This window comes from Odontesthes bonariensis, chromosome 17 (assembly GCF_027942865.1).
Source record: "Odontesthes bonariensis isolate fOdoBon6 chromosome 17, fOdoBon6.hap1, whole genome shotgun sequence".
Classification (NCBI taxonomy): domain Eukaryota; kingdom Metazoa; phylum Chordata; class Actinopteri; order Atheriniformes; family Atherinopsidae; genus Odontesthes; species Odontesthes bonariensis.
The window spans coordinates 15,286,597-15,310,618 of record NC_134522.1 but is presented as its reverse complement, the minus strand read 5'-3'; the positions used below and the strand labels follow the sequence as shown (position 1 = coordinate 15,310,618).

At 42.7% G+C, this 24,022-nt stretch overlaps 4 protein-coding genes across 5 annotated transcripts; 2 read left to right on the top strand and 2 right to left on the bottom strand.

Moving 5' to 3' along the window:
- The first annotated feature begins 1,281 nt into the window (after positions 1 to 1,281).
- LOC142366693 (uncharacterized) lies at positions 1,282 to 4,713 on the top strand. The gene is made up of 13 exons (XM_075448649.1): positions 1,282 to 1,302; positions 1,454 to 1,572; positions 1,654 to 1,759; positions 1,927 to 2,052; positions 2,124 to 2,243; positions 2,331 to 2,508; positions 2,589 to 2,717; positions 2,848 to 3,035; positions 3,151 to 3,347; positions 3,444 to 3,535; positions 3,618 to 3,672; positions 3,837 to 3,934; positions 4,080 to 4,713. The coding sequence occupies exons 1-13, from the start codon at positions 1,282 to 1,284 to the stop codon at positions 4,307 to 4,309; spliced, it is 1,659 nt and encodes a 552-aa protein (XP_075304764.1). The 3' UTR covers positions 4,310 to 4,713.
- gstz1 (glutathione S-transferase zeta 1) lies at positions 4,637 to 8,316 on the bottom strand. Of its 2 annotated transcripts, none has more exons than XM_075448340.1 (9): positions 8,118 to 8,316; positions 7,738 to 7,789; positions 7,583 to 7,650; positions 5,692 to 5,772; positions 5,482 to 5,607; positions 5,301 to 5,376; positions 5,151 to 5,203; positions 5,015 to 5,064; positions 4,637 to 4,807 (listed from the first exon to the last, which is right to left on the bottom strand). In XM_075448340.1, exons 1-9 carry the CDS (start codon positions 8,136 to 8,138, stop codon positions 4,681 to 4,683), a joined length of 654 nt encoding a protein of 217 aa, XP_075304455.1. In that variant the 5' UTR covers positions 8,139 to 8,316; the 3' UTR covers positions 4,637 to 4,680. The 2 variants fall into 2 exon arrangements, with proteins under 2 accessions (XP_075304455.1, XP_075304456.1); XM_075448341.1 differs by lacking the exon at positions 8,118 to 8,316 and adding an exon at positions 7,879 to 8,106.
- Positions 8,317 to 8,531: 215 nt separating this feature from the next.
- aldh6a1 (aldehyde dehydrogenase 6 family, member A1) lies at positions 8,532 to 16,350 on the top strand. Its single transcript, XM_075448290.1, has 12 exons — positions 8,532 to 8,679; positions 9,166 to 9,210; positions 9,294 to 9,368; positions 10,077 to 10,238; positions 10,436 to 10,514; positions 11,096 to 11,398; positions 11,632 to 11,753; positions 12,121 to 12,310; positions 12,768 to 12,949; positions 13,064 to 13,243; positions 14,117 to 14,215; positions 14,296 to 16,350. The coding sequence occupies exons 1-12, from the start codon at positions 8,641 to 8,643 to the stop codon at positions 14,398 to 14,400; spliced, it is 1,581 nt and encodes a 526-aa protein (XP_075304405.1). The 5' UTR covers positions 8,532 to 8,640; the 3' UTR covers positions 14,401 to 16,350.
- Positions 14,149 to 20,990, bottom strand: LOC142366692 (basal body-orientation factor 1-like). The gene is made up of 10 exons (XM_075448648.1): positions 20,923 to 20,990; positions 20,590 to 20,842; positions 20,444 to 20,509; positions 18,613 to 18,693; positions 18,444 to 18,524; positions 18,167 to 18,246; positions 17,397 to 17,541; positions 16,359 to 16,849; positions 16,080 to 16,184; positions 14,149 to 15,297 (listed from the first exon to the last, which is right to left on the bottom strand). Exons 1-10 carry the CDS (start codon positions 20,961 to 20,963, stop codon positions 15,219 to 15,221), a joined length of 1,422 nt encoding a protein of 473 aa, XP_075304763.1. The 5' UTR covers positions 20,964 to 20,990; the 3' UTR covers positions 14,149 to 15,218.
- Positions 20,991 to 24,022: the final 3,032 nt, after the last annotated feature.

Genomic DNA, 24,022 nt, shown 5'->3' with positions numbered 1-24,022 from the left:
ATTCATGGAAACCTCGTATAAAAAGAGTGGAAATCAGAATTTCAGATTAGTCTTTTAGCTTCCAGTTGATTTAAAAAATATATTTTTATCGAAATGAATGAAAATAAGAGCTAGAAAAGCTGTAGAGTAACTAAGCGTATTAACCCAAGTACAGTACCTTGTGCTCATTTCTCTATCTCTCCTCAGCTTCAGGTACTTCAAAACAAGTTTAAGTTAAACAAGAACAGCTGCAATATCAACTCGGCTAAATTAAAACAGTCAACTATTTCATTCAAATAATGAACAACAGTTATTAGATGAATCCAAATGGAAACATTAAAAATCTGCAGTTCATTATAGAGTAAGAAAAGCTCATAAAAAGGCAGGGTACACCCTGGACAGGTCGCCAGTCCGTCACAGGGCCACACGGAGACTAACAAGACAAACAACTCCCTCCTAGGGACAATTTCCAGTCACCAATTACCTGACATGCATGTTTTTGGGAGGAAGCCGGAGTACCCGGAGAGAACCTAAAGATGGTGATGCCACGCGGCTGAGATAGCTAATATTGAGGTCTGAGCTCTGGGAAGGATTCATCACTCAAATGGTTTTCAGTTCAGTTCTTGTGGCTTTCCCCCTCCCTGTTTCCCTTCCTTAAGAATGGCTCCTTGACAGCCATCTTCCTATGGAGACCGTTTCTGATGAGGCATCTGTGATCACTTGATGGATCAACTATCTCTCCTGTGTCAGTGCTTTGCTGGATGGATTTTTATTCCCCTTTCCTGAACAACATCACCTCATGATAGTATGTTTGGAGAAGCTATGTCCGAGAAATGCCTTGTTATTCAGGCAGCCTGGGGTATTATTGATGAAGACCACTTTAACAGATTACAAGAAAGTCTGGATCCTTGGAAGCAAAATGTAAAAAAAATAAATAAATAGGCTCAGGACTTTTGCACAGTTCAGTATAACATTCTGCTTGGGGTGCCTTCAGTAGCACCTTAAACTGCCTCTGTTTGTATTTTACGCTGTGATCATTATAATTCTGCATACAGGAAAGGTGCGGGCCTCCCACCGCCACCGTTTAAATCGTGTGTGTGCACGCGGGTGGACTCCTGGTTGATTGCTTTTCGCTCTCACCTGTGCTTTTTTTTTTTTTTTACAACGGCGTCTTGCTCCTTTCAGCCAATCACAGCTTACCTCCGGAGCTCCAACTTGGACCAACGTTTCGGCCGCTGCTTCACCTCCAAGCTGACCCAGAGAAAATGGGAAAGCTTCATTTTTACGTCCTTTGGTCCCTGCATGACGTCCCCCGCCAGTTTAGTAGGTATGTACACAACAAGTTAATCAATAAAACTACACCGAAGCCGTTTTCACCATGAAGCAACAATCAAAAACTCTTTGTTGTCTGGGTCACCGCAGTAGATCTAACCGAAGGTGCTTTCAAGTGCACGTCCCGCTGCCTCTTCCCCAGCAGCTGGTCATCTTCGGGCTGGGAGAGTGGGCCTGCAAGGAGACCACCATCTCAGCCGAGGTTGTGGTCAGTGAAGATGTCCAGACCCAGAATATAGGAACTCTGTCCTCTCAAGTGAAGTAAGTTGGGGAGATGAAACATAAAGACAAAAAAGAGATGAGTTTAAATGAGAAAAATCCTGCGCTCCTCTCTAAACTCAGGTGTCTGACCTGGGAAGGTGCCTGGAGCGATGACATTGTGACAGCAGCCGCAGAAAGAGGCAGGAGAGGAGTTTACATCAAGATTGTGCTGAAGGTCTGCGGAGAGGTATGAGGCCTTCAGGCTCATATAATGGGAAGGGGGAATTAGAGCTGAACAACCTGAGGTACTGTCAAACCTGCTCCTTATTGAACTGATAGCGGTCATGCTGGCTGTAGCTAAACTCAACAGATAACAGTGATAATGTGCAGCGTTGTTTGATTGTTTGGTTCCAGCAGCCACAGGATAACACCAGTGTCCTCAGCAGCACGCCTGTGCTTGAGAGGAAACGTCTGTTTCCTGAACAGCACAATGTGACGGATCTCTCCAGCACATTATGCACGAGTGCTGAGAATGAGACGGTGAGATGAACAATGTTTGATTGTTTGGTGGTCGTCGCTTTGGTCGGGGTGTGCCACAGGCGTTTAGGTAATGCATATCGTTACAGATAACCCCCAACTCTTCAAGCCTGGGTGACAGCGTTTGTTACGCTGAGATCCAAGTGAATAAAGTTGACACCAGCGACTCTCCCCACCCTGCAGCTTGGCCTACGGTGAGTGTCGTCCTTAAGAAAACTGTTCATGTCTGCGTGTCAAACAAGTAACCGTGGCGGGTCTGCGATGTGCTCTGTGACTGAAAGGTTAAGACGCCCAGACGTACAGTCATTAGCGGGAGAGGCCGCCTGACGTGGAGCTCCGAGGATATGGACAGTCTCACAGAAGACGTAGACCAAGTTTCAGCCCCTAAGAAAAGGCGGCTGTCCAGGATGAGCAGCCAAGAGGAAATTAGTGTGCAGATTAAAAATGAGAACAGACAAGGTCTGAGTCCCAAGCTTCATGGCCAATATCGCCACATCTGACTGCACAAAACAGGGTTTTCACGAGGATTATGTTTATAGTTTCAGTGTGTCCGTCAAAGCGCTGGAGCCACACTATGTGTCTGAGCGACCCCAATACTGCCATTCTCATTGGAGGGGAAACTTCTGATCAAAACTACTGTGAGGATTCTCTGTGGAAGTTCGAGTTAGGTCGGTGGAGTTTGTTAATCTTGGATAAGATTAAGGCACCAGATTCAAAGTGTAATGCACTAGAGGAGGAACTAAGACAGATTTGCGATTACATGCATTCTAACTTGATGCTTACCTGACCGGTTTTCAGACAGTGACTTCTGGTTCCCAATGAACTCTTCTGCCTCTGGACCTGGGCCACCGTGTTCCCGGGGACACACTGCGACCTATGACCCAGACTCTAAGGCAGTTTTTGTGTATGGTGGCCTGAGGGAGGGTCAGCGCTACAGCGAGCTGTACATCCTTAATACTCTGACCTGGAAGTGGAAGCTTGTCTCTGTGGGTTTGTTAGAAGTAATTCACATATTGCTCTTAGCTATTTTTTATTTAAAAAAAAAAAACAACACATGCATTAATGTATGAAATGCTGTTATGTGGATTTCCTTCATTAAAGGCAAAGGGGAATGTGCCGAATTTGGCATATCACTCTGCAACATTTTACAAGAAAGAGCTTTTTGTCTTTGGAGGAGTTCAGCCCAGTCATTCCTTGGGGGATAAATCCTGCAGTAATGCTCTGTACATCTTCAACCCAGAGTATGAGCTGTGGTACCAGCCCATTGTGGAAGGAGAGAGGCCTCTGCCCCGCTTTGGGTCAGTCTTCTTTACAAAACAACCAGAGTAAATCTTCTCTAACCTGAACTATGTTTGATTATATAATGCAACGCTAACTCTGTGCTCATTGAACAGGCACTCAGCCACACTTCTGTCTCAGAGGTTGGTCATATTCGGTGGACGGAAGACTGCTGCCTACTTCAATGATCTCCATGTCTTAGATCTGGGTAAGAATATTGACTCGATACAAAAGGGTCAGTTTTGTGCCCATGTTTGCACTGATGGTTGAATTTCCCTTTCTGGGTGAAGGTTTCATGGAGTACACAGCTGTGAAGTGTGCGAACATGCCACCACTGCCTCGGGGGTAAGTACAGAACTAATCAACCTTGATAAATGTCATCGATGTAGCCATCTGCTCCTGGTATTTTTGGACTCTTGGATACACAGAGCAGCATTTGAATTTGATGTATTTTTTAAATTGAACTTGAAAAAGCGGGTTACGGTAAAACCTTCCATGTAAATGTGCAGGTTTCATGCAGCACTCCCAGTTTTGGACAACCGGATTTTAATCAGTGGAGGTTGCAGTGCAATTGGAGCTCTGCAGGATGTACATGTCTTCAACACTGGTGAGAGCCGATCTCCTTTACTGTCGTCTTTTGTGCCAGTTATATTAATGTGTGCATAAATAAAAATACGCTACAGTCTGTGATCCAGTTTGGAACATGTTTGTTTAATAAGAAAGAAAAATAGACTGCTTTGTTTCCTCTTAAGATACCGGTGTGTGGAGTTCACTGCCATCTCCACTGCTTTGCTCCAAACCCCGTGCTGGGCACAGCGTGATAAATTTGGGCAGTACCATCCTAACGGGCGCTGAGAAACGAGTACAGGGTGAAAACACAAATATCCAGTGCACTTTGCTGGTGTTTGGTGGGTCAGACTGCTCCGGTTCCTTCTACAATGACACAGTCAAGTGCACTGTGGTGATTGCTGGTGACAAGTGAGCATATTCAAACGGGAGCGGATGGCGTGATGCGAGCCGATGTGACAGAGAAGCATATTCGTCTGCATAATTTGGGTCTTAATCATTCATCCTGTCACCAGATGCTGCGAGCAGAGGTCCCTGAGGTTTTGCACTTTGGATAACAAATCTCTGATCTGCCTATTTTACACATTATGTTATTAACCTGTTGTCTACATGTCAGTATGAATATGAGGGTCAAGTGCCGGGCTGGGAAAAGTTAGAGACTTATCTAAATTTGATGTGAAAATGCTAATAAACATTTGTAAGTCAATAGTTTTTTGTGTTATTTAAAATGACTGCACAGAAACAAGATTGCTCCTTTATTTAACACACATGTCTCGAGCTGCCATTTTATGCACGAAGATCAGCAGGAGTATCTGGTTGGTGAGATGGGTGGCTCACTTTGAAAGCTTCAATCTCAATTAAGGTCTCATTTAACCTTTTGATGGTTGGATACTGTCCCACATCCACTTTGAACCTGCAGAGATTAAACACTCATCGGTCATGCGTCTCTGTGTCGGGTGTTTTAGAGGTCAGGACATTTGAGTGACGAATGATTTTCACGTGAGAAAAGCAAGACTAGCTGAAATTAAATCGACGACAATATGCCATTAAAATCATGGCTAACAGGTCTGTTGTGAGCAATAGGTTTCAGATATTTCGGTTGCAGTGTTTGATTACGTACCTTTCTGCATTGTAGACTTGTGGGACCAAACAGATGTCTGCCATGGAAACCTAAAAGGAAAACGGTGATCAGGATGAAAAGTCTCCAAACGTTTCACCCCTTTGTTAATTTTTTGATTGATAATCAAAGCTCTCACCTCATCACCTACGCAGAACTTTCCTGACGTTTGCTTCAGAATTGGCTCTAAAGCTGGTGGAGAACAAAAAGTGTGCATGAACCCAGGTGCAAACATGATTCAAGTGATGACTTTAGAACTGTGAGAATAGAGAAATGCCTCCACACACACCTTGAAAACCACGATTGATGAAGTGCTGCGCCCATTGCACCTTCTCTGCTCCTATTTTTTGGAGCACGTACAAATTCTGAAACACCCACATATTAATTAATAAAGCGTGATGTTTGTATTTCTTTACATTTATTTTCATGAACCAGAGTAGCGTAGAAGTCTGGCTCAGTTTTCCGCTCACCTGCAGAGGCTGTATCCCCGAGGAAATCAGGTCGCTTATCATCCGAACCTGGGCACGTGCCTTCGGGTCTGCTGGAAGAAGACGAAGTCCCGCTCTGGTCTCGTCGACATACTGGATCACAGCCAACTATGTGAGAAAATTTTTTTCTGAATTTCAGCTGAAATAAAATCCGTTTTGCTAGAATGACGTGGATGGAGTGCTCAGACTTACTGACTGAGAGAGGGTGACGCCATCGATTTCCACAGCAGGCACTTGCTGCATGGGGTTCAATGTTTTGTATTGCTCTGTTAGCTTAAGCACAGAGAAAACCTTTGTTAATTCAAGACATCAGTTAAACTTGCATGTGTATCTACTGCTCATTTGAACGTTTTTCAATAAAACTTTGCTTTGAAAGAGGTCTGACTCTGTAAAACACTAAGGAAAACAGCACAATGAACTGCAAATCATTCAAGCCCCATGCGTTAAGGGGTGACTTGTATTCTTCTGCAGCAGAGGCATGCAGCTGTGAGTAGGACTGTCACGATTATGAAATATTAGTAGACAATTACTAGTCACAAATCATCAAAGTCCAACTGTTAATGATTTGTCCTCCTAATTAATCTAACCCTTGTAAAAATAGCAGTCATCCATCAAACATAAAGTAAGGAGATGACATCGTTAAACGACTGTAAACTCTAGCCGTCAGTCAACGCTCTGAAACAATATGAAAACATGATATTTTTGTGTGTTACACCGAGCTGTTTTCAAACAGGCCAATGCAGACATTTTTGAGGATTATGCAGCCATGACCACAACTATCTACAATAGTTCTGATTGCACCATAATACTGCCGAGTTGGAATATGTGCAGAATGTGGTCTGGTGTTGTCTAGTTGAAGTAAGGAAGACCCCAACTGAAAAATGTGCTGTCCACACAGGATTATTTGTTGCTCCAAAACCTCCATCGTGCAGCAATATTGGTACCTTCAGAAATGTGCAGATTACCCACAAGACCTAATGCACCAACATACTAGCCCTGATGCTGGCTTTTTAACCATGTACGGAGAGCAAGTCAGATGAACCCTCTCTTCTGTGGTTTAATAGATGTTTACATCACATATACAAGTTTCCCACCTTATTTCTGGTCATCTGAAATTAAGTTGGGCACAAAAGAGAAGCCAGCTGGGTTTCTGCAACTTGTTTATATGCGTCTCTTTTGTGTTCCTGAGCACATTTCCACCGCAATGTTCAATGCAGTGCTGGTAATTATTAAATGCTGATAATGCCATTTAATGACAGTTTTAAACGCTATCACTTGTGCACCAAGATGAGTCTTAATAATGTTGTGAGTCCTACTTTATGAAATCTCCAAATTTTTTGCAATTTCTTGTTGAGACACAATATTCCAGTGTTGACTTAAAATTTTTTTTGTTCCAACAAAACAATCACATTTGTTATGATATTTTCAATTTTATACAGTATTAAGATGATTTACAAACCATTGCATGCTGCTTTGATTCACATTTAACACTCTATTGCAACTTTTCCAAAAAACAAGATTGCATTATGTCCCCATGTAGAAACAACTTGTCAGTTATCATGTACAGCACAGGTCTTCAACAGGGGGTCCGCAGAGGTACTGCAGGGGGGTCGCGAAATCTTTGGTTGATTTGACTTTTTTTTTTTTCAAACAGTTTTTTCTTACAAATTGTGTGCAAACGTGTGCCATCCACAGATGGTTTGAGGATTCATTGTCCCATCTACATGCATGTTTAAAGTTAAAATCTGTGGATTATTTGAATAGCTCAGTGTTGTATGCAAGATGTTTGTTTATAAATGGCAGTGGCACGGCCACCCTGTACCTTGCACATGTTTAAAATAAAAACATGAATATATTAACCTGTGCATTATTTGAATAGCTTAGTATTGAATGTACAATAACAGAGTAGCAATGTTTATACACAGCATTAGGCCCCGTTAAATATAAAACACAATTGTATGCCATATAAATAGTAGGGGGGTCCCTGCTCCAACTCTCCATCAGTTTGGGGGTCCCTGGCCTGAAAAACGTTGAAGACCCCTAATGTACAGTATGTAACTTCTGCGTATGTATATCAGTTTACCTGCTGACCTCCATCTTTGATTAGATTGACTGGAACCTGGTCATATTCGATGCCTTTAAGAGCAAAAGCTGTGCACAGAAAGTTAATTATCATCTTGTTGACGTCAAAATGATTTGCATAAGAGCTGAGCAAAGTAACTTCATGGCAGCACTTACCAATGCGGACCCTCCAGGAGCAGGAGCTTCGGAAGTATCCATGAAGTACAGGCTGGGTAGAAAGCCAAAAAAAAGCAGAAAATAATGAGTCAGGTTGAAAATGCTTACAGTTTCCCTTCATGCACTTATGCATTAATTCACCTTGTTTTGGGCCATGGCTCTTAGTATCTAGATGTCCCCCAACTAGAGTGAATCAAGTTTTGCAAGTAGTTTTTCTACACATTCCCCTCATCTTCCAGCAGCCAATAGGAAGTGATCCTAAACTCCCTCCTACCCACTCTGTGGTCCATGACTAAGCAGTATTTGGGCTTCATATGGTTCACATTAAGCAGTTGGTGCACACACACACAACAGCAAACATTTAAGGTGTTTCACAGTACCTTGGCAAGACAACCTAACATTGTTAACACTTATTTTCAGGATAAGCTGCACTCCTTTCTCAGAGGGTTACGTTCGGCACATTTAAAGTCTCGGCCTGTAAGATAACTAAAAAGGTCAAGTAGACATAATTCTGCTGGGAAACGGATAACTCAGAGCGTCTACTATCTAACGGTGCTCTTGGTCACAGTTCAGCTCAACGTTACACAACTTCCTGATTAAAAGAAAAAGGAGGATCGGTTAACTTCTTTTCATCCAATAGTTAGTCGCGTTACATAGCTAAGGCGGGATTATATAATATATAAGAAAACGATTGGACACAAGGCTCACTGAAGTGACCAATCATGTTGCGCTTCTTTATGGGAGGGCGAGTGTTGAGCCAATCGTGAGTCTCAGTTTTCCTCGGAGCCTGCCCGCAGGTAGTTGATCTCTGAAGGAGGAGGCCGAGGACTGTCTTCTGCTGTCCACGGTGCAACCTGCAGAGTTGGTCAAATCAAGACGTGCCAAGCGCATCATCTCCCCACCATGGCGACAACAGTATTAAGATCAGTGCTGAGGACCAAGGTGAGCTTTAAAAAGTGTTACAGTCTGCTTAAATGCAAGTGGCGTTGGCAGGTCAGCTGCATTTGTTTACAAAGTGCAAGTGTCATGTGCTGCAGAATTTATGTGTGGATTGCCTCACAGAGATGGGATTAACTTGTTCCTCAGGAATTATGAGGCTTGGCTTTTGCCTTCTCGATGAGGAAACATTATTTGTGAACACACTGAGCGTTTAGTTGCATTTAAGCACTAAAAAAAACCCTACAGGACACCTGCAGGCTGATCTGCATTCATTCTGTCAGCTTGACTTTGTCCCCTTTTCACAAGTCCACACTTGGTAGTTGTTTATTAATCTTGAAGGCCAACAAGCTGCAGCTGGAAGCAACTGGTTACATGCATATTTTACAGAATATGTAAACCAGAATGGCCTTAATAGATGATAGTTTGTTAATAGATAAATAATAAACACTGCTTTTGATTATTTGACTCCTTGCTGTGTTTCTTTATCAGGTCCCACTTAAAGTTGGCCAAATATGCTACTCCTCCTCCTCAATGGTGAGTGAAGCCAGTGTAATCATTTATCTGGAATGAATGTTTACTGTCATTCTGAGATAACAGCGCAATATGTCTCTTCACAGCCGACTGTTAAACTTTTCATCGATGGGAAATTTGTAGAATCCAAGTCCTCAGAATGGCTGGATATTCACAATCCTGTAAGTATTTCACCTAATCATTGAGCACCATATTATCTGACATCCACTAAGAAGAGCCTCACAATAAGCTGCCATGCTTTTGAAGCTATGGTTTGGCTCTTACTGAGCCATTCAGACCTAAGGCAGCGTTTCAAAGCATAGCTTGAAAACAGCCATGACAGAATTGACGCTGTCCACTAAAACCTTTATTTCTCAGCCTCTGAAGAATTTATAGATATTAAGTGAGGAGGTTAAACTGTCTGCTTTCATTGTACATTATTGACGAGGCCCTTATGGTCATCAATACTAAAAATAAATGACCAACCGGTTGCCTGTCTGTAAAATGATGACAGGTGTACAGACGGTAACTCGGGTCTGAAAGGCAGAAGCACACACATCTGATGTGAATGGGTTAATCTGTAACATGTGACATAATACGTGTGTTTTATGATTGGAGCAAACTGGTTTCTTCTGGTAAAGTAACCAGTGTAGCAATTTCTATTTTGATTGGTTATCAGATTAGATTCATGATAGTATTAGTTATGTATTAACGACTGAATTAATAGCAATTTATTGTACAAATTAGATCAGAAAGTAAAATATTACCTGTTGCATAACAGTTGGTGGACTTGGTAAATCTTCAGCGAACTGAAACTGATCAGTCTTTTGTGTGTAATATTAAATTGACACATCTTGATTGCCACCTGATTTCCTACTTCCTACCTGCAGGCTACCAATGAGGTAATTGCCCGTGTACCCAAAGCCACCCAGGAGGAGATGTTAGCTGCCACAGACTCGTGCTCCAGAGCCTATCACTCCTGGTCCGAGACCTCCATCTTGGCCCGGCAGCAGATCTTTCTGCGCTATCAGCAGCTTATCAAGGACAACATTGTAAGTCTAAGGGTCAGAGAGCGATTGGTGGACAGAAACTGAAAATATGAGTTTTATCATGTGGCACAACAAAATGCCCAACTTAGCCTTATTGTGTTAAAGCATTAGTTTCCATTTGATATTGATACTTCAGAGAAAAAACACTTAAGAAACTTTATCAGCTCTTCGGCTGACACGAACGGCTGCTTGTGTTTCAGAAAGAACTCGCCAGGGCTATCACAGTGGAGCAGGGCAAGACCCTTGCAGATGCAGAGGGGGACGTGTTCAGAGGATTGCGTAAGCTCATCTGACACACACGTGCACACGGTGCTTGACAAAGGACAAAACGTAGTCAATGAGTCATTCTAGTCAATGAGACACTCAAAAAAACAAAGGGTGGCCCACTGTATAACCTTGTTGAATGATTGAGACTATTACTATAATGAAATAGTAATCGCACCACAAAATATCTACAGCGCATCGTCATTTCGTTTGGTTTGTTTCAGTTTCCGAGAAACTGTTAATCCTCTCAGATGAAAAGCCTTTCAAAAGGCTGTGGTTTTAATGTGATTCAAGTGAAGTTTTTAATATTTACCCTTTTTAGACAAAGTTTAAAGAGTTGGATTTAAACATTTTTCTAATTCATACCAGTTAATAGTGCAGTTTTGCCATTATACCAGCATTTTGTAATCAATATTTCTGTAGGTGTTAAACCTATTTTAATTTGAACTTTTCAGTGTTTGAAACGTGACGATTATTATCAGAAATCGTGTTGTCATAACTAACAAAGGACAAAGTTTTTTTTTCCTGTACTCTGTCGTACTTGATGAATGAATGCATGTTACGTGATGTGTTGAGTTCGTACCTCTCCTTTGCAGAGGTTGTGGAGCATGCGTGCAGCGTCACCTCACTGATGCTCGGTGAGACTCTGCCATCCATCACCAAAGACATGGACACTTACACCTACCGTATGCCCATCGGGGTGTGTGCCGGCATCGCCCCCTTCAACTTCCCCGCCATGATCCCTTTGTGGATGTTCCCTATGGGGATGGTGTGTGGCAACACGTACCTGCTGAAACCTTCAGAGCGGGTACCAACCTGCACTATGCTGCTGGCTAAGATGATGCAGGACGCTGGTGCTCCGGACGGCACGCTCAACATCATACATGGCCAACACGATGGTAAGAGTTAACAGTGACAGTCAGAACATTAACGGGACAATAGTGGTTTAACATTACTATAGAAGCACGGTTATTTTAGCATTTATAAACCGTATAAACAGTACGGACCAATAGTTTCAGCACTTGATTATTACTTGAGCTTCTGTGTCTCTCAATATTTGACAAACCAGTAGTTATTAATTAACAGATATTTTGAAATAACTTTAAGTTTTGTTACTTTCTTTCTGCCCCAGCTGTGAATTTCATCTGTGACCATCCAGCTATCAAGGCAATCAGCTTTGTGGGCTCAAATCAAGCTGGGGAATATATTTATGAGAGGGGTTCTAAAAATGGCAAAAGGGTTCAGTCCAACATGGTGAGTGTCTAACGATAAGTTTAATGTCAGAAACGTGCTCTAAATGTCCTGAAGGTGGCAGCATTGGTCAACCTATTCTTTTATTTATTTATTTTTTTTAACTTGCTCCTTCTCCTACAGTCATTGTTAAATGGACAGACAAGACAATGTGTAAATCAGACTGCAGTTGTGTGTCACAGTGTAAAGTCCTCGCGTTTAATTTATTTTGAATCTAGGTCATGTGAACTAAACTGTTAAACAAGTTTACTTCACAGAAGTTTGTCGGTTGCTTAGAATTCCCCGATATCCTGTTCCTACTCGTGACTAACCAGTTGCTGTAATGTGAGGATCAAACGGCAGAAGGCTAACCACTTTGTGTGTACTACAGGGTGCCAAGAACCATGGTGTGGTGATGCCTGATGCCAACAAGGAGAACACACTGAACCAGCTTGTGGGTGCGGCGTTCGGGGCAGCGGGACAGCGCTGTATGGCTCTGTCCACAGCCGTCCTGGTGGGCGAGGCACGGAGCTGGCTGCCGGAGCTGGTGGAGCGTGCCAAGGCTCTACGAGTGAATGCAGGTGCCACGCCCGTCAACTTGTCCTTCACCTTAGTTGCTCCTGAGCTCGTTCTCCCAAAGGCCTTTGGCTTAGTCTTGTTGGGGCCACCCACGTCGTCCTAACCTCACCTCTCGCCCTTGGAATCATCTGGGAGAAAGAGGTTGTTGAGTCAGTCATGCTGCAAATTTGTGGCCAGAACTGCGGTCCAGACCTAAATGGCGGTTTAGACCACCAAAATCCTTTGAGAAATAAGTTGATGTGAGGTAAAATGAAGAATGATGCTCCCTCTTTATAGTGATACAGAGTTAAATTTGAGTAGTACACAGGAAACCAGCAAGTATACATTTTGGTGGGAGTGCCTCAGGGCGCTCCTTGTCCTAGCTTTAGTGTTTGTGGCAAAAGAAGTATCTGGATGTCAGCGTCTGTATTGTACAGTGGCATGTAACTTTAAACCTCATTGTTTTTGGGGCCCTGCTAGGAGACCAACCTGGTGCAGATGTGGGGCCACTGATCTCTCCGCAGGCCAAGGAGAGAGTTTGCAGTCTCATCCAGAGTGGTGTGAAAGAAGGAGCCAAGCTGCTTCTGGATGGCCGAAACATCAAGGTCAAGGGTTATGAGAATGGGAACTTTGTAGGACCCACCATCATCGGCGGTGTCACAGTATGTGGATTCTTGTCTTTATGTGCAGACAACCGATCTGATTGTGTTTGAGTGCCATTTAGAAATAACTCTGCAGTAAGTCGAAGTCAAAGTGTATCTTTTGTGCTCTCACAGCCTGAAATGAAGTGCTACACTGAGGAGATCTTCGGACCTGTGCTGATTGTTCTTGAGGCAGACTCTCTCGATGATGCCATCAGTTTGGTCAACAAGAACCTTTATGGCAACGGCACAGCCATCTTCACCACAAATGGTGCCACAGCACGCAAATACACTCATGAGGTGGACGTGGGCCAGGTGAGTGGCGGCAGCCTCCAAATGTGTTCCTCTGTTTGGGTAGAAAGGAGGCATTCACATCCCTCTGTCATGTCTGTGCAGCATCTCAGGCAGGGAGCACATCACATTTCTGTTTGAAAATCTTCACGTATACAAAACAATTATTTTCCATGTCACGTATCCCCTTGTTTGCTTCTAAACCCTAAATACACACCTCAGGCAACCCCCTTCTCTCCACTTCCCCTGCCTCTGAGGCTCCAAATAGCTACAGCAAATATGTGTCTGTAAAGAAAAACAGGGGGGTATAGAAACATTTTTCCAGGTAACTCTCAGAGAGGGAGGGGAAATCTTAAATTAAAACTCAAAAGGGATTCCTAGTGTCCTGTTCAACAGTTATGCATAAATACGGCCAGCCTTTACCCTGTTTGTTTGCCTGTGGAGCCTAGTTATGCCCTGTGTTTGCTGTTCACATGTCGGGGAATGTTGTGCAGGCCATGTGCTGCACTCCTCTCCAAACCTCTGTGCAACAAACATCTACTTTTCTTCTTTTTTTTCCACTCCATGCATCTTTGCCAAAAGGCCTTCGTGTGCCCAAACTCTCCCTGTTTCAAACCATCTAAACCAACCGTGCCTCTACAGCCTTCATATCAAAATGTTTTATTTACTTTTTCCTCCCTCACATAAGAGCATACTTTGCTTTCAAAAACAGCAAATGTAAGCCACAGGTTTAGCTTTGTTTAGTGCGATCATGTAGTCTGTTTTTTTTTAAACGGCGTGCACGAGCCGCATCTTTCATCAGCTGCTTCTCACTCATCCTAGCAATTTAGGATCTCTGAATTGTTTTACAAAGCTTGCACTTACGGAAATGAAAGGGGCGGTACTTGTTATTTGTAGGTTGGAGTCAATGTACCCATCCCTGTGCCTCTGCCGATGTTCTCCTTCACTGGATCAAGAGGATCGTTCAGAGGAGATATGAACTTCTACGGGAAACAAGTAAGCACTAAGGAAACACATTTTAAAACGTGGAATGTTTTTTTTTTTTCCATGTAAATGTTTTATTTTTCTCTCTTCAGGGCATACAATTCTACACTCAAATCAAAACTGTCACCTCACAATGGAAAGCTGAAGATGCCACCTTGAAAAGTCCTGCTGTTACCATGCCAACAATGGGGCGATAAATACTCCATCCTCCTAAGAGCCTCAGAGGACACTTAAGGCGTCCTTCTTCCTCATGAAAAAAGATGTTTATTAAGAATAGTATATAAATAGCACCACCCCTTTTTAAGGCTTTATATTTGATCTGTATATATCGATACTGTATAAATGTCCACCACTCTGGTAGATTTAAGTGCAAAAGATCTGCACAGATGAGGCAGCATTGTTGGATCAATGTCAGTTCCTAAAATACAACATGACTATTAAAACTCTTGTTCTTACATTTTTGTGTGTATAAACCCCACGAGTATAGGTTACCATGGACACATTTTTTTTTTTTTTTTATGGATATACAACCCTTCTGGTCAATAGTGAGAGAGATTCAAATAACTTTTCTATGAAACAAAATGCTGACACACCATAAATGCATGCATGTTAAACTATTTTAAATAAGCACAATCACACGTGGTATTCTACTGTGTTCATCGCCGACCATCTTTGGAAGCATACAAAGCAAAGGCAAACGGTTCAAAGTGTGATGTTATATGTAGAGGCCACACCGGGGTCACGTGGTGTGCATACCCGGCAGGCTGGTTGGGCTTGAGGGCAGAATGGACTGGAAAGGATGGTCGCTGAGCAGAGCTCCTCTCTAATTCTGGAAGACAGTCCTCATTATGCAACAGTAAAATGCAACCGTCTTGATAAATCACATGTAGGCACGATGTTCTCACAGCTGGAGCTTTTTCAACTATACATGCAATGTGGGACCAATAAATCCGCGTAGGCTTCTAAATTGCAAGGATGAGTTTCAACTTTTATTCTCGTCCATTCTTTTTGTGTCTTACTCTGCAACGTCGGTGTCATTTAGGCTCTTCCGCTTCTCAGAGGAGGCACCCAAATCCAGATGCTGGCAAACTTTCCTATCAAGAAAATGCAGAGTTGCAGTTAAATACAGGACGCCATAGTGAAAAAACATGTTTTGTGGAACACTGATGTCTCTTTGCTCAGGTCGATAGCCTCCCTTAAGTGGGGTCACTTTGGGTCAACACAATGCTAACAGATTTGGATACTGCTTACTGACTGTCTTCCGTTGCCAAATGTTCTGTGTTATTCTGCTGGACTAGGTGCCAGACCACTGCTAACATGAATACACTTCTCCTCTTGCCTACCATGTACCCTATATGCACATCCCCTGCTCACTTTTTTCTGAAAATCATGTTACCAGCTGCTCTCTGACCACAAGTGTTCAAAGAACAAAATAAACTGTTGGTGCACGTGAAAGACCAATAGCCTGAAAGAAAATCGACGTGACCAGATGTTTGTTTCCAAGCACACGACTTTGTGGCCGGGCCTATTTTTACTATTGTGCCCAGACTCTTTCTTCATTCTTTTTAAGCAGCTTGATGGAAAAGAAAATTGGTCGAAGCCTAACTTGTGTTTTATGGTATCCTCTTCTACTGAGAAAATGGCTGTTTAAAACATTAAAAAGAGGGAGGAGTTAGCAGAGGTTCAGCCTGGGCTAACTGCATGGTGTCACTGCACTTTGTTCTTCAGTTAATTGATGCAGAAGTTTCAGTGTTTTTTTTTTTAGAGGATTACAAATGGATTTTAATGTTTTATCTGGGATGAAGTCAGTAAGCAAAACAACCAGCAAGGCTTCTGCTAAGTCAAACCTAAGCCAGTTATTAGCATGCCCCATTACCTTTCCTTCTGTCCATTCATTTTAGCAAAGAGAAGGCTGAGCACTTCTTCCTTTTGTTCCCAAGTCAGATCTGAGATTTGAACATCACTGCCAGAGGGATGAGACCTTCAAACCACAGAAAATCCATCAGAATACTTTTCTCTCTTAGTACATTGTTATTCAGTGTAGATTGCATTAGGATGAATCACAATAAGTTCTATTTATCCCTGAATAAGCTGCTTGTTTTAACAAAAAAATGAGGAATTATAACGGACAGAACAAGTCATGGAAGAGATCTACCATTCTGAAGCTGCTTCCATGTCTGAATAGACAGAGTTGGTACTGTACAGATTTTTATGGAAGGTGCGGATGGGTGGGAACTTTATCTTTCCTGCAGTGGCTTCTCTAAATCTCCGATGATAATCCTGCAGTGCCTCCTGTTTGTACCGAATTCTGCTGGCAACAATCTGCTCCCTCACATGATCCAGCACTTCATGGAAGAACTCCTCCACCTCTGTGCGCTTCTTTACAATGGTGCTCGCCAGCTGCTTCACTTGATGCATCTCCTTTTCTCGCATGGCGAGGACTTTCTGCAGTTTGTCCAACTCTACCTGGCTGGCCTCGATGGCGACCAGGTTCATCTTCTCCTCCTTCTCCTGTTGCTCGAGTTTTTCCTCTTTCAGATTCAGGGCCTTCTCCAGGGAAGCAACTTTGGCCATGACTTCAGAAAGCTTCTTTTTTTTTACCTCCATCTGGGCTACATTCTTCTTTACCATCGACTCAAGCATGTCCTGGGCAGGAAGGTATAGGAGCAGAGTGGTTAAATGGGGGGGAAAGCTTACTTTGGAAAGTCCCTACGTTTTCATACCTATGTAGAAGTGGAACAGAAAATTATTTGTGTTGTAGTCTGCACTGCTGAGTGAGTGGCCAAAGCATTAGCAAAGTGGATTTACTCTCTTGATTTGCTGTCATCATCAAGGGAAGATTAATGCACCCAATATTTATTTATCTTAAGCAATTAGTGCCAGAAATCTGCAATGGACAAGCCACTGAATTTGAACCCAGACACCAGTGGAAACTCACCGCAACCACTGACCACCGAGAGGCTGGATAGTAGTCAGGAGGTCGGGGGGGGGGGGGGGGGGAGTAGGGCCACAAGCAAAATACACCCGGTCAGCACAAGTAAACAACACAAGGGAAAAACCACCTGAAATATATTCTGCACGGATCTGACAAGTGTTTCATAACTCTAAATGACTTTGGAGATAAATACTCTCTTCCCAAGGACTGGTGTTTAATAGTTACACTGATGTTTGTTGTCTTTCAGTTCAAACACACCTTGTCAAACGCCAGCAAGATGTTTTCCTCAGTCAGTGAATGTATCAGTTTTTTAAGATCCTCTGCCTCCTTCATGGTATTTTTCAATGATTCATTTAGCCGATCATGCTCCGTGAATGCAGCATGCAAGGCATCTTCCAACTGCCTAAATGGTTGACAAGACAAACAAAAGAGCCACTGAGAAAATCTTCCACCTGATGTGAACACATCTTTTTGACTTTTGACAATGCACACATTGTGGGTTAATTTTACCCAGCACGTGGTGGCTTAAGTAGAACAAAACAAAGTGTGTAGAGGCTTTGAATATGTTTGTTTTTCTCAATAAAGTCTTATAGAGAAAACCAAATCAAATGGATTGTTGTGTTTGACTTGTGTTCAAAATTAAATCAATTACTGACACTAAAACCAAACCAGCAAAGCCACACCAGTATCAATGTTGATGTTTTATGAGCTGTATAAATAGCACAGCAGAGGCAGGGTACATATCCTATGGCCTCAAAAGTAATAAACTATGATCTTCCAGACTTGCTTCACTCTCTCCTTCCTGCAGGCCATTTCTGAGATGGCCGAGCATATGATCGTTGGCGAAGGTGATATACACTAGAATGCATGTGACGTACCAGTGTGGTCAAGAAAATAACATTATTTCTGGTTATACACATAAACATCAACACTTCACATGAGTAAATTATTTTTTCTTTGCATTCTGCATGACGGAGCAGTTTAAAGTATAAAATTAAGTTGTAAAACAGCAGCGGAAACACACTCACGCCACGGCTTCACGGTGGTCCTGTTTCAACACAGCCATCTCTATCTTGCATCGTTCCATCACTTCCCTCTCCAGGGATGCCTGCAGCAGAAATGTACTCATTTCACTCTTCCACTTTGAATATCAAAGCCCCCCCCCCCCCCCCCATCAACATCTTTTCTCATCTGTCCACAAAGACGGTCTGTCAGTCTGACATTATATTTTCAAACAGCATTTATAGGTGTATTAGCGTGAAATAATACTCATTTTCTTTAGAGCGGTGCTTTTGGACTTGATACCTTTTCCTTGAAGAATTTTTCTCCCATTTTGTTTAGGTTTTCTCTGTGCTCCTTGTCAGCAATATCCATGCTTTCTCTCATCTACAAAAGTAAAAAGGACACGAATGTCAGTTGCATTCTAACATCCTCAAGAATGAAGACCTTTTGATCTGTTTTCTGATTTCCTCACATCGCTGAGTTCCTGCTCCATTTGGGCTTCCCGCTCCTCCATTTCCCTCATTCTGTCCTGGATCATGTTGAAGTCTCTGGCCTTCACAAACATAGACAAACATTTGGCATTCCTTAAAAAGAAATGCACAAACTGATCTCTGCTTGTGGAAGAGACACGACTTCAGGGTTCATGATGGTAAACTCTTCTGCGAGCCAACTTGAGCACAGATCAGTCACGTTAAATGTGGAAAAGCCTGTCTGAGCAAAAAGTGACAAAGTGACCAAAGTCATGAAAGACAAGAATCACACACACCCACAAACATGGAGATGATGACTAAATGAGAGGCTATCAACCATCTGATTACAACTTCAGGCCTAATTGTTATTCTTCAGATAACTTTGAAAATGTTCCTCTCCATCAGTGCAGCTTCATTTACACACACTGGTTTGCGTCTTTTAATCTCCACCGTCTACGATCTATAAAACCGTGACCTTTCCAAACAGATCTAACCATTTCAAGTGAGAACTCAGTGTAAACCGATCAGCGTCGCCTGCATCTGTCTGTTCACCACTCTGTGTCGACACAGAAGAATCGCTTCTCGTTTCACCACATCGTTTCATTTTCACACTGAACCATTTTATCCCCTTGCAAAGTCAAAAAGGCTGCGAACAGCAAGTCTCCAAGTCACGTCTTTGTAGACAAGCGCAATATTTCCCCCCTAACTTGGACATATGTGACAGCTCCATACATGTCTGAAATAGGGTTGTTTCAAGTTGGTCCAGACCATTTTCATCCTCAGAAGCTTATTGGCCTCGATTTTACTATCGTGAAGTAAAGGCTGGAAGATGGAAAACAGCTGCTTGCAGGTTTTTCAGTATCTTTTTTTTTCACTTGGCTTTTTCTCAAGTTTGATAGTTTGGTCTTAAGTATGGGAAGAGGGGTCAGTGAGGGTATGGGTTAAAATAAGTCCCTTTGGTCTATGTTATGTAACATACAGTGGCATTCTAGACAAGCGAAGTATGGTTAACACATCAAGACCAGCACAGTGACAGCCTTTTCCCAACTAAGCGCTTTTAAATTATGCTTCTTCTTCTTTTTTTTTCCCCCTGTGGCTACTGATGTGGATTAAAATAACAATAGACCACGTAACTCGGAATGTGAGGCTTTGTTTTTTTTATTTTATGGTCTCTTTGTTTGGTTGTTGTTATTTGAAAACATAAATGAATGCCAGCATAATTACACACAAGACAGCTGTTAAGAGACAGCGCAACACATTTTTGAGATGCTACAGGTTTGAGATGCACACCATAAATCACAGCCATGTCTGCTATAAAAAAAAAAACAATTTTTTTTTGGCAAGATTTTCGTTTTCATTCATCGTTTTTTCAGCTTTATTCACGGAGGCGAGTATTAATTACATTTATTTAAGATCGGCTCACTCATTAACATTAGGAAACCTAGAGTAGAGGCTGAATTGAGGGAATGGGATGAGACTCTTTGTGCCCACATTTCTCTAGAGACCTCCATCACAACTCAACAGGTGGACCTCATAGCAAACTGGCCCAGCCTGAGTCAATAAATGCACTTCAGGATATATATGAGGTCACCAATAGTAGTGTATTTAATTGAACATCTTAGATACACACTGGCAGATACAGCTCCATGGCAACAGCTCCATGCCATCCTGTATTTAGCAAATGAAAGGATCATGTTGTTTTTGGTTTAATGGCTTTCTATGAGTGAGTTGAGGGGCTGCATCTGTAATTTCATTGTACATAAACTGAACATGTAAGCTTGGCTCTGTTACGTGGACTCAATTACACCTCAGGTTGCATTTCTTTGAGCTCACCAGCTTGTTCTTCTCTTCCAGTGACAGTGCTTCTTGTTTTCTGAGGCCCTCCCGCAGCATGCTGATCTGTTTAGAGCATCATTTGGTTACACACTTCTAAACTGATATCGCACATTGTTCGTGCACTCCTGCAGGGACTTACCGACCTTCTCCTCTTTAGCTGCGACCTCTTTTTGCCAGTAACCAGTCATATCGATGGAGTTCTTCTCCTCGCGGTACAATTGACTGGTAAGCTGGTCATTGGCGCGTGCCAACTTGTGGCTCTCCAGCCGATACTCTGCCACGTCCTGCTCGCTCACCTTTAACCTCAGCTCCCACAGAGCGGCGTTGACTCTGGCCGTCTCGACGTCCGACTCCTTGTCCTCTTTTGGTACATGTTTGCTGTCTTTCTTTCCTTTCCTGCATCGAAATAATGCAAAGTGCGTTTACAGCTGGTGTGTCAGATTAGACGTGAATGTAACGAACACGCGCACACCTACCCGCCTTTCACCCGCTTCACTTTGGAGGCTTTTGGAGGCATAACTACAACAACCCCGAAAACAAGGAGAAGAAGATGTACGCCGTCCCCTGACGATACAGCACCGGCAATGTTTGTTTGAGCCGTTGCCATGGAGACAGTAACATTTATTCTATGGAAGCCTAATGGACGCGTCCTCACGCACTGTTTGAACCTCTGTTTATATTGCTTAAAAGTTTACATGGAGAGACTTGCATCCCATCACATCCACGTAGTTTTATTGACATTGTGTTCGAACAGAAACCCAATATTACTGTAAACTTTGGTTTTGTGTGTTAATGTCCCTCAAAGCCCCAGCAGTGTGTTGACAAACCACGAAACCAAAGCAACTGAAAGCAACCAAATTTTATTTTATTGTTTACCCCTGTGCATGTTACCCATTAAAAACAGGCTACACTTACCTGCTTGGTCTCCTCATGACCTCTTATTTATTATCTTATTTGTTATTTATCTACTCCGGCTTCCTCCCACTGTCCAAAAAATCATGCATGTTAGGTTGATTGGCATCTCTAAATTGTCCTTAGGAGTGAGTGTGAGCGTGTATGGTTGTTTGTCTAGTTTGTCTCTATGTGGCCCTGCGATGGACTGGCGGCCTGTCCAGGGTGTACCCCGCCTCTCGCCCATTGACTGCTGGGATAGGCTCCAGCCCGCCCGCGACCCGATCGACGGATTCAGCGGTATAGATAATGGATGGATGGATGGATGTTATTTATCTACTGCCACTCCATAAAGGAACCTGTAGCACGACTGAATGCTTTTTTTTTTCTGTAAAAAAAAAGTCTTATCAGTAAAATAAAACAAAAAAAGATGCTCACGTTGTCATTTTATACATGGCAAAAAAAGACACGCCATGTCATGCAGACATTTGTTAACACGTGGCTACAACTGTGTGTTTCTCCACCTCTGACTTCCCTCAAGATAATGGACTCAGTGGATAAATCCCTGAGCCAATCACTGCTGGAGATCATGAATGATCGAGAGCATTGTGTTTTCCCATGAACGGCCTCTGGACTAACACAGAATGGCTGCATTTGTCACCTGTCTTGTAATTGCAACCTTCTCACACTGGGCTCTATCAAACAGGATCTGTTTGCACATAATCTGCTCCCACAAGATGACATGAAAGATATTTGGCTCCTGTAAACAGCATTGTCCAAAGAACTATGTGTTGCATTTCTTTTTATCGTTATGCCGGCAGTGGTTTTTCCATTGAAGTTATGGGAAAACCGCTAAGATAAGTCAATGCAGTTGGCTTACATTTTTGACGAAACTTTGCCAACAGAAAAATGTAGGCAGGCCGTAATTCAAGCTGAAACCACTGACCTTTCTCCAGCATCTTGTTCAGCTTCTTGCAGACAGGAGCCTGAGTGTCCGAAGCTGATTATTTATCGTACAGAAAAAGTAGATACTGCGAGTGTGTTGGGTGTAGCTACTGTAAACTGAATCATATAGGGTCGCTCTGTACTATGGCATCAAGAAGAGAGTTTGAAGACTAAATTTAAAGGTAATTACTATGACAGTGAAAACTGAAATAACCCAGAGCTTTTCAAAGCTGTCATTATCATTGGAATTGTAATGACAAGGTTTGGGTCTCTTCAATGGACTTGTTGGGGTAGGACACCCACAAACATGGCATTCCTGAGGGCAACATTGCAGCATATTAATGATATATTGCACAGCGTAGATTACAAAGCTGGGGTCCTTTCTCGTGCTTTACGGTTTCAGTTAACTTGAAACAAAATACCAAACCATGTATTGAAACTAACTTGCATTTAACGCTGCATGTTCGTAATGTGCTGTGTCATGCCTTAGACAGTTATGGTACAATGGGTTTACTCAGTAGCAATGCATATTTGAACATCTTACCAGGATTTAGCAACATAGACATTATCCAGCCGATTCACTTGGTTCATGTCATTCTTGATGAAATCTAATGTTTCTGCAAAGTATTGTTGTAAAATTAAAAATATTATGAAATTTCACTTGGACGGAAATCCCCACTGCATCAATTTGCAGTTGCAAAATAAATGTGGGTGTGTGTTGGAGACTAAATCATTGTGTGATTCATGGCATAAGCCGCAATTGTCCCAAGGTGGATTACTGCTGTCCAAACATTGCATATTATAAATATTAATTGCAAAATGACACGCAAGATGTGTCTGAACATACCTCCGACATATTTTTAAAAACTAACAGACAAGGCAGATAAAGCACTTGATGTTTCCAACAGAACAGTGGGGTCTGATTTTATCAAATTCATATCACCCTGTTAAAAACCAAAGACATCAACGGTCACGTGTCAGTGAGAAGTCCTGCATTTATACACTTTGATAGGGGCGAACGACCATTCTGGTGAGCCACAAGACTGAAAAAGTAGCCATAGTATTTAGAAAAAAGGAAGGAGGAAAGAAAGTCCAATATTTTTAGTCTAAATTACAGTGTTGGAACAGTGCTTTGCACAGTTGAGTGTCCTGGGAGTGGAATGGCATGATGGGTGGACACTGGTGCCAAGCCCCACCCTCCCCACATTGTCCTCACCATGGTCTTCCTGCCCTTTCTTGTGCCCAATGACAGGACCTCTGTCCTCCCTTTACCCTCCTGGCCTAAGCAGGCAACCAGCTCGATTTGTGCCACAGATTTTGCACGAGTTAAAACGGGGGTAGAGGCAGTGTCGGTGTGTCTCAGTTGGCCTTTTCTTCCCCAGATCTCTGTTCCCTTTCTGTTGATACAAAGTGGGTGAAAAATATCGCAGCCAGGTACAAATCTCAGTTCAAGTAAGGTGTTGGGAGTTTTTTCGGCTCTGTGCTGCACTGCTACGGGATATCCTCGGTGCCTCTGAATCCTGAACTGCAACTAGTGACTGCATGGGAAAGCATTAGCTGATACACCACGGCATGGTTTATGTTGCCGCGCCAAAACTCCCACCTAAAGAGGTGAAACAGTTACTCATGCTTTTCATGCATTTTCTCGTGAAATGTGCCTTACAGCCTAAATATTTTTGCTTTGGAAGGCCTGTGGTCAACACAGAGATGAGTGGGAGTGAGATGATTGCTAACATTCTT

What these genes read in the sequence shown, in the direction of transcription:
- LOC142366693 (XM_075448649.1), top strand. Translation starts at nt 1,282, where the DNA reads ATGACGTCCCCCGCCAGTTTA. An exon ending in TGCTGAAGGTCTGCGGAGAG is followed by an intron (nt 1,760 to 1,926) that starts GTATGAGGCCTT and finishes GTTTGGTTCCAG; the next exon opens with CAGCCACAGGATAACACCAG. An exon ending in TCTGTGGAAGTTCGAGTTAG is followed by an intron (nt 2,718 to 2,847) that starts GTCGGTGGAGTT and finishes ACCGGTTTTCAG; the next exon opens with ACAGTGACTTCTGGTTCCCA.
- gstz1 (XM_075448340.1), bottom strand. Translation starts at nt 8,138, where the DNA reads ATGTTAGGTTGTCTTGCCAAG. An exon ending in TGTTAGGTTGTCTTGCCAAG is followed by an intron (nt 7,790 to 8,117) that starts GTACTGTGAAAC and finishes CTTTCTACCCAG; the next exon opens with CCTGTACTTCATGGATACTT. An exon ending in CAAGTCTACAATGCAGAAAG is followed by an intron (nt 4,808 to 5,014) that starts GTACGTAATCAA and finishes TAATCTCTGCAG; the next exon opens with GTTCAAAGTGGATGTGGGAC.
- aldh6a1 (XM_075448290.1), top strand. Translation starts at nt 8,641, where the DNA reads ATGGCGACAACAGTATTAAGATCAGTGCTGAGGACCAAG. An exon ending in GATCAGTGCTGAGGACCAAG is followed by an intron (nt 8,680 to 9,165) that starts GTGAGCTTTAAA and finishes TTTCTTTATCAG; the next exon opens with GTCCCACTTAAAGTTGGCCA. An exon ending in TGAACTTCTACGGGAAACAA is followed by an intron (nt 14,216 to 14,295) that starts GTAAGCACTAAG and finishes TTCTCTCTTCAG; the next exon opens with GGCATACAATTCTACACTCA.
- LOC142366692 (XM_075448648.1), bottom strand. Translation starts at nt 20,963, where the DNA reads ATGCCTCCAAAAGCCTCCAAAGTGAAGCGGGTGAAAGGCGG. An exon ending in AAAAATTCTTCAAGGAAAAG is followed by an intron (nt 18,247 to 18,443) that starts GTATCAAGTCCA and finishes TTTCTGCTGCAG; the next exon opens with GCATCCCTGGAGAGGGAAGT. An exon ending in ATGGAAGCAGCTTCAGAATG is followed by an intron (nt 16,185 to 16,358) that starts GTAGATCTCTTC and finishes TGTGGTTTGAAG; the next exon opens with GTCTCATCCCTCTGGCAGTG.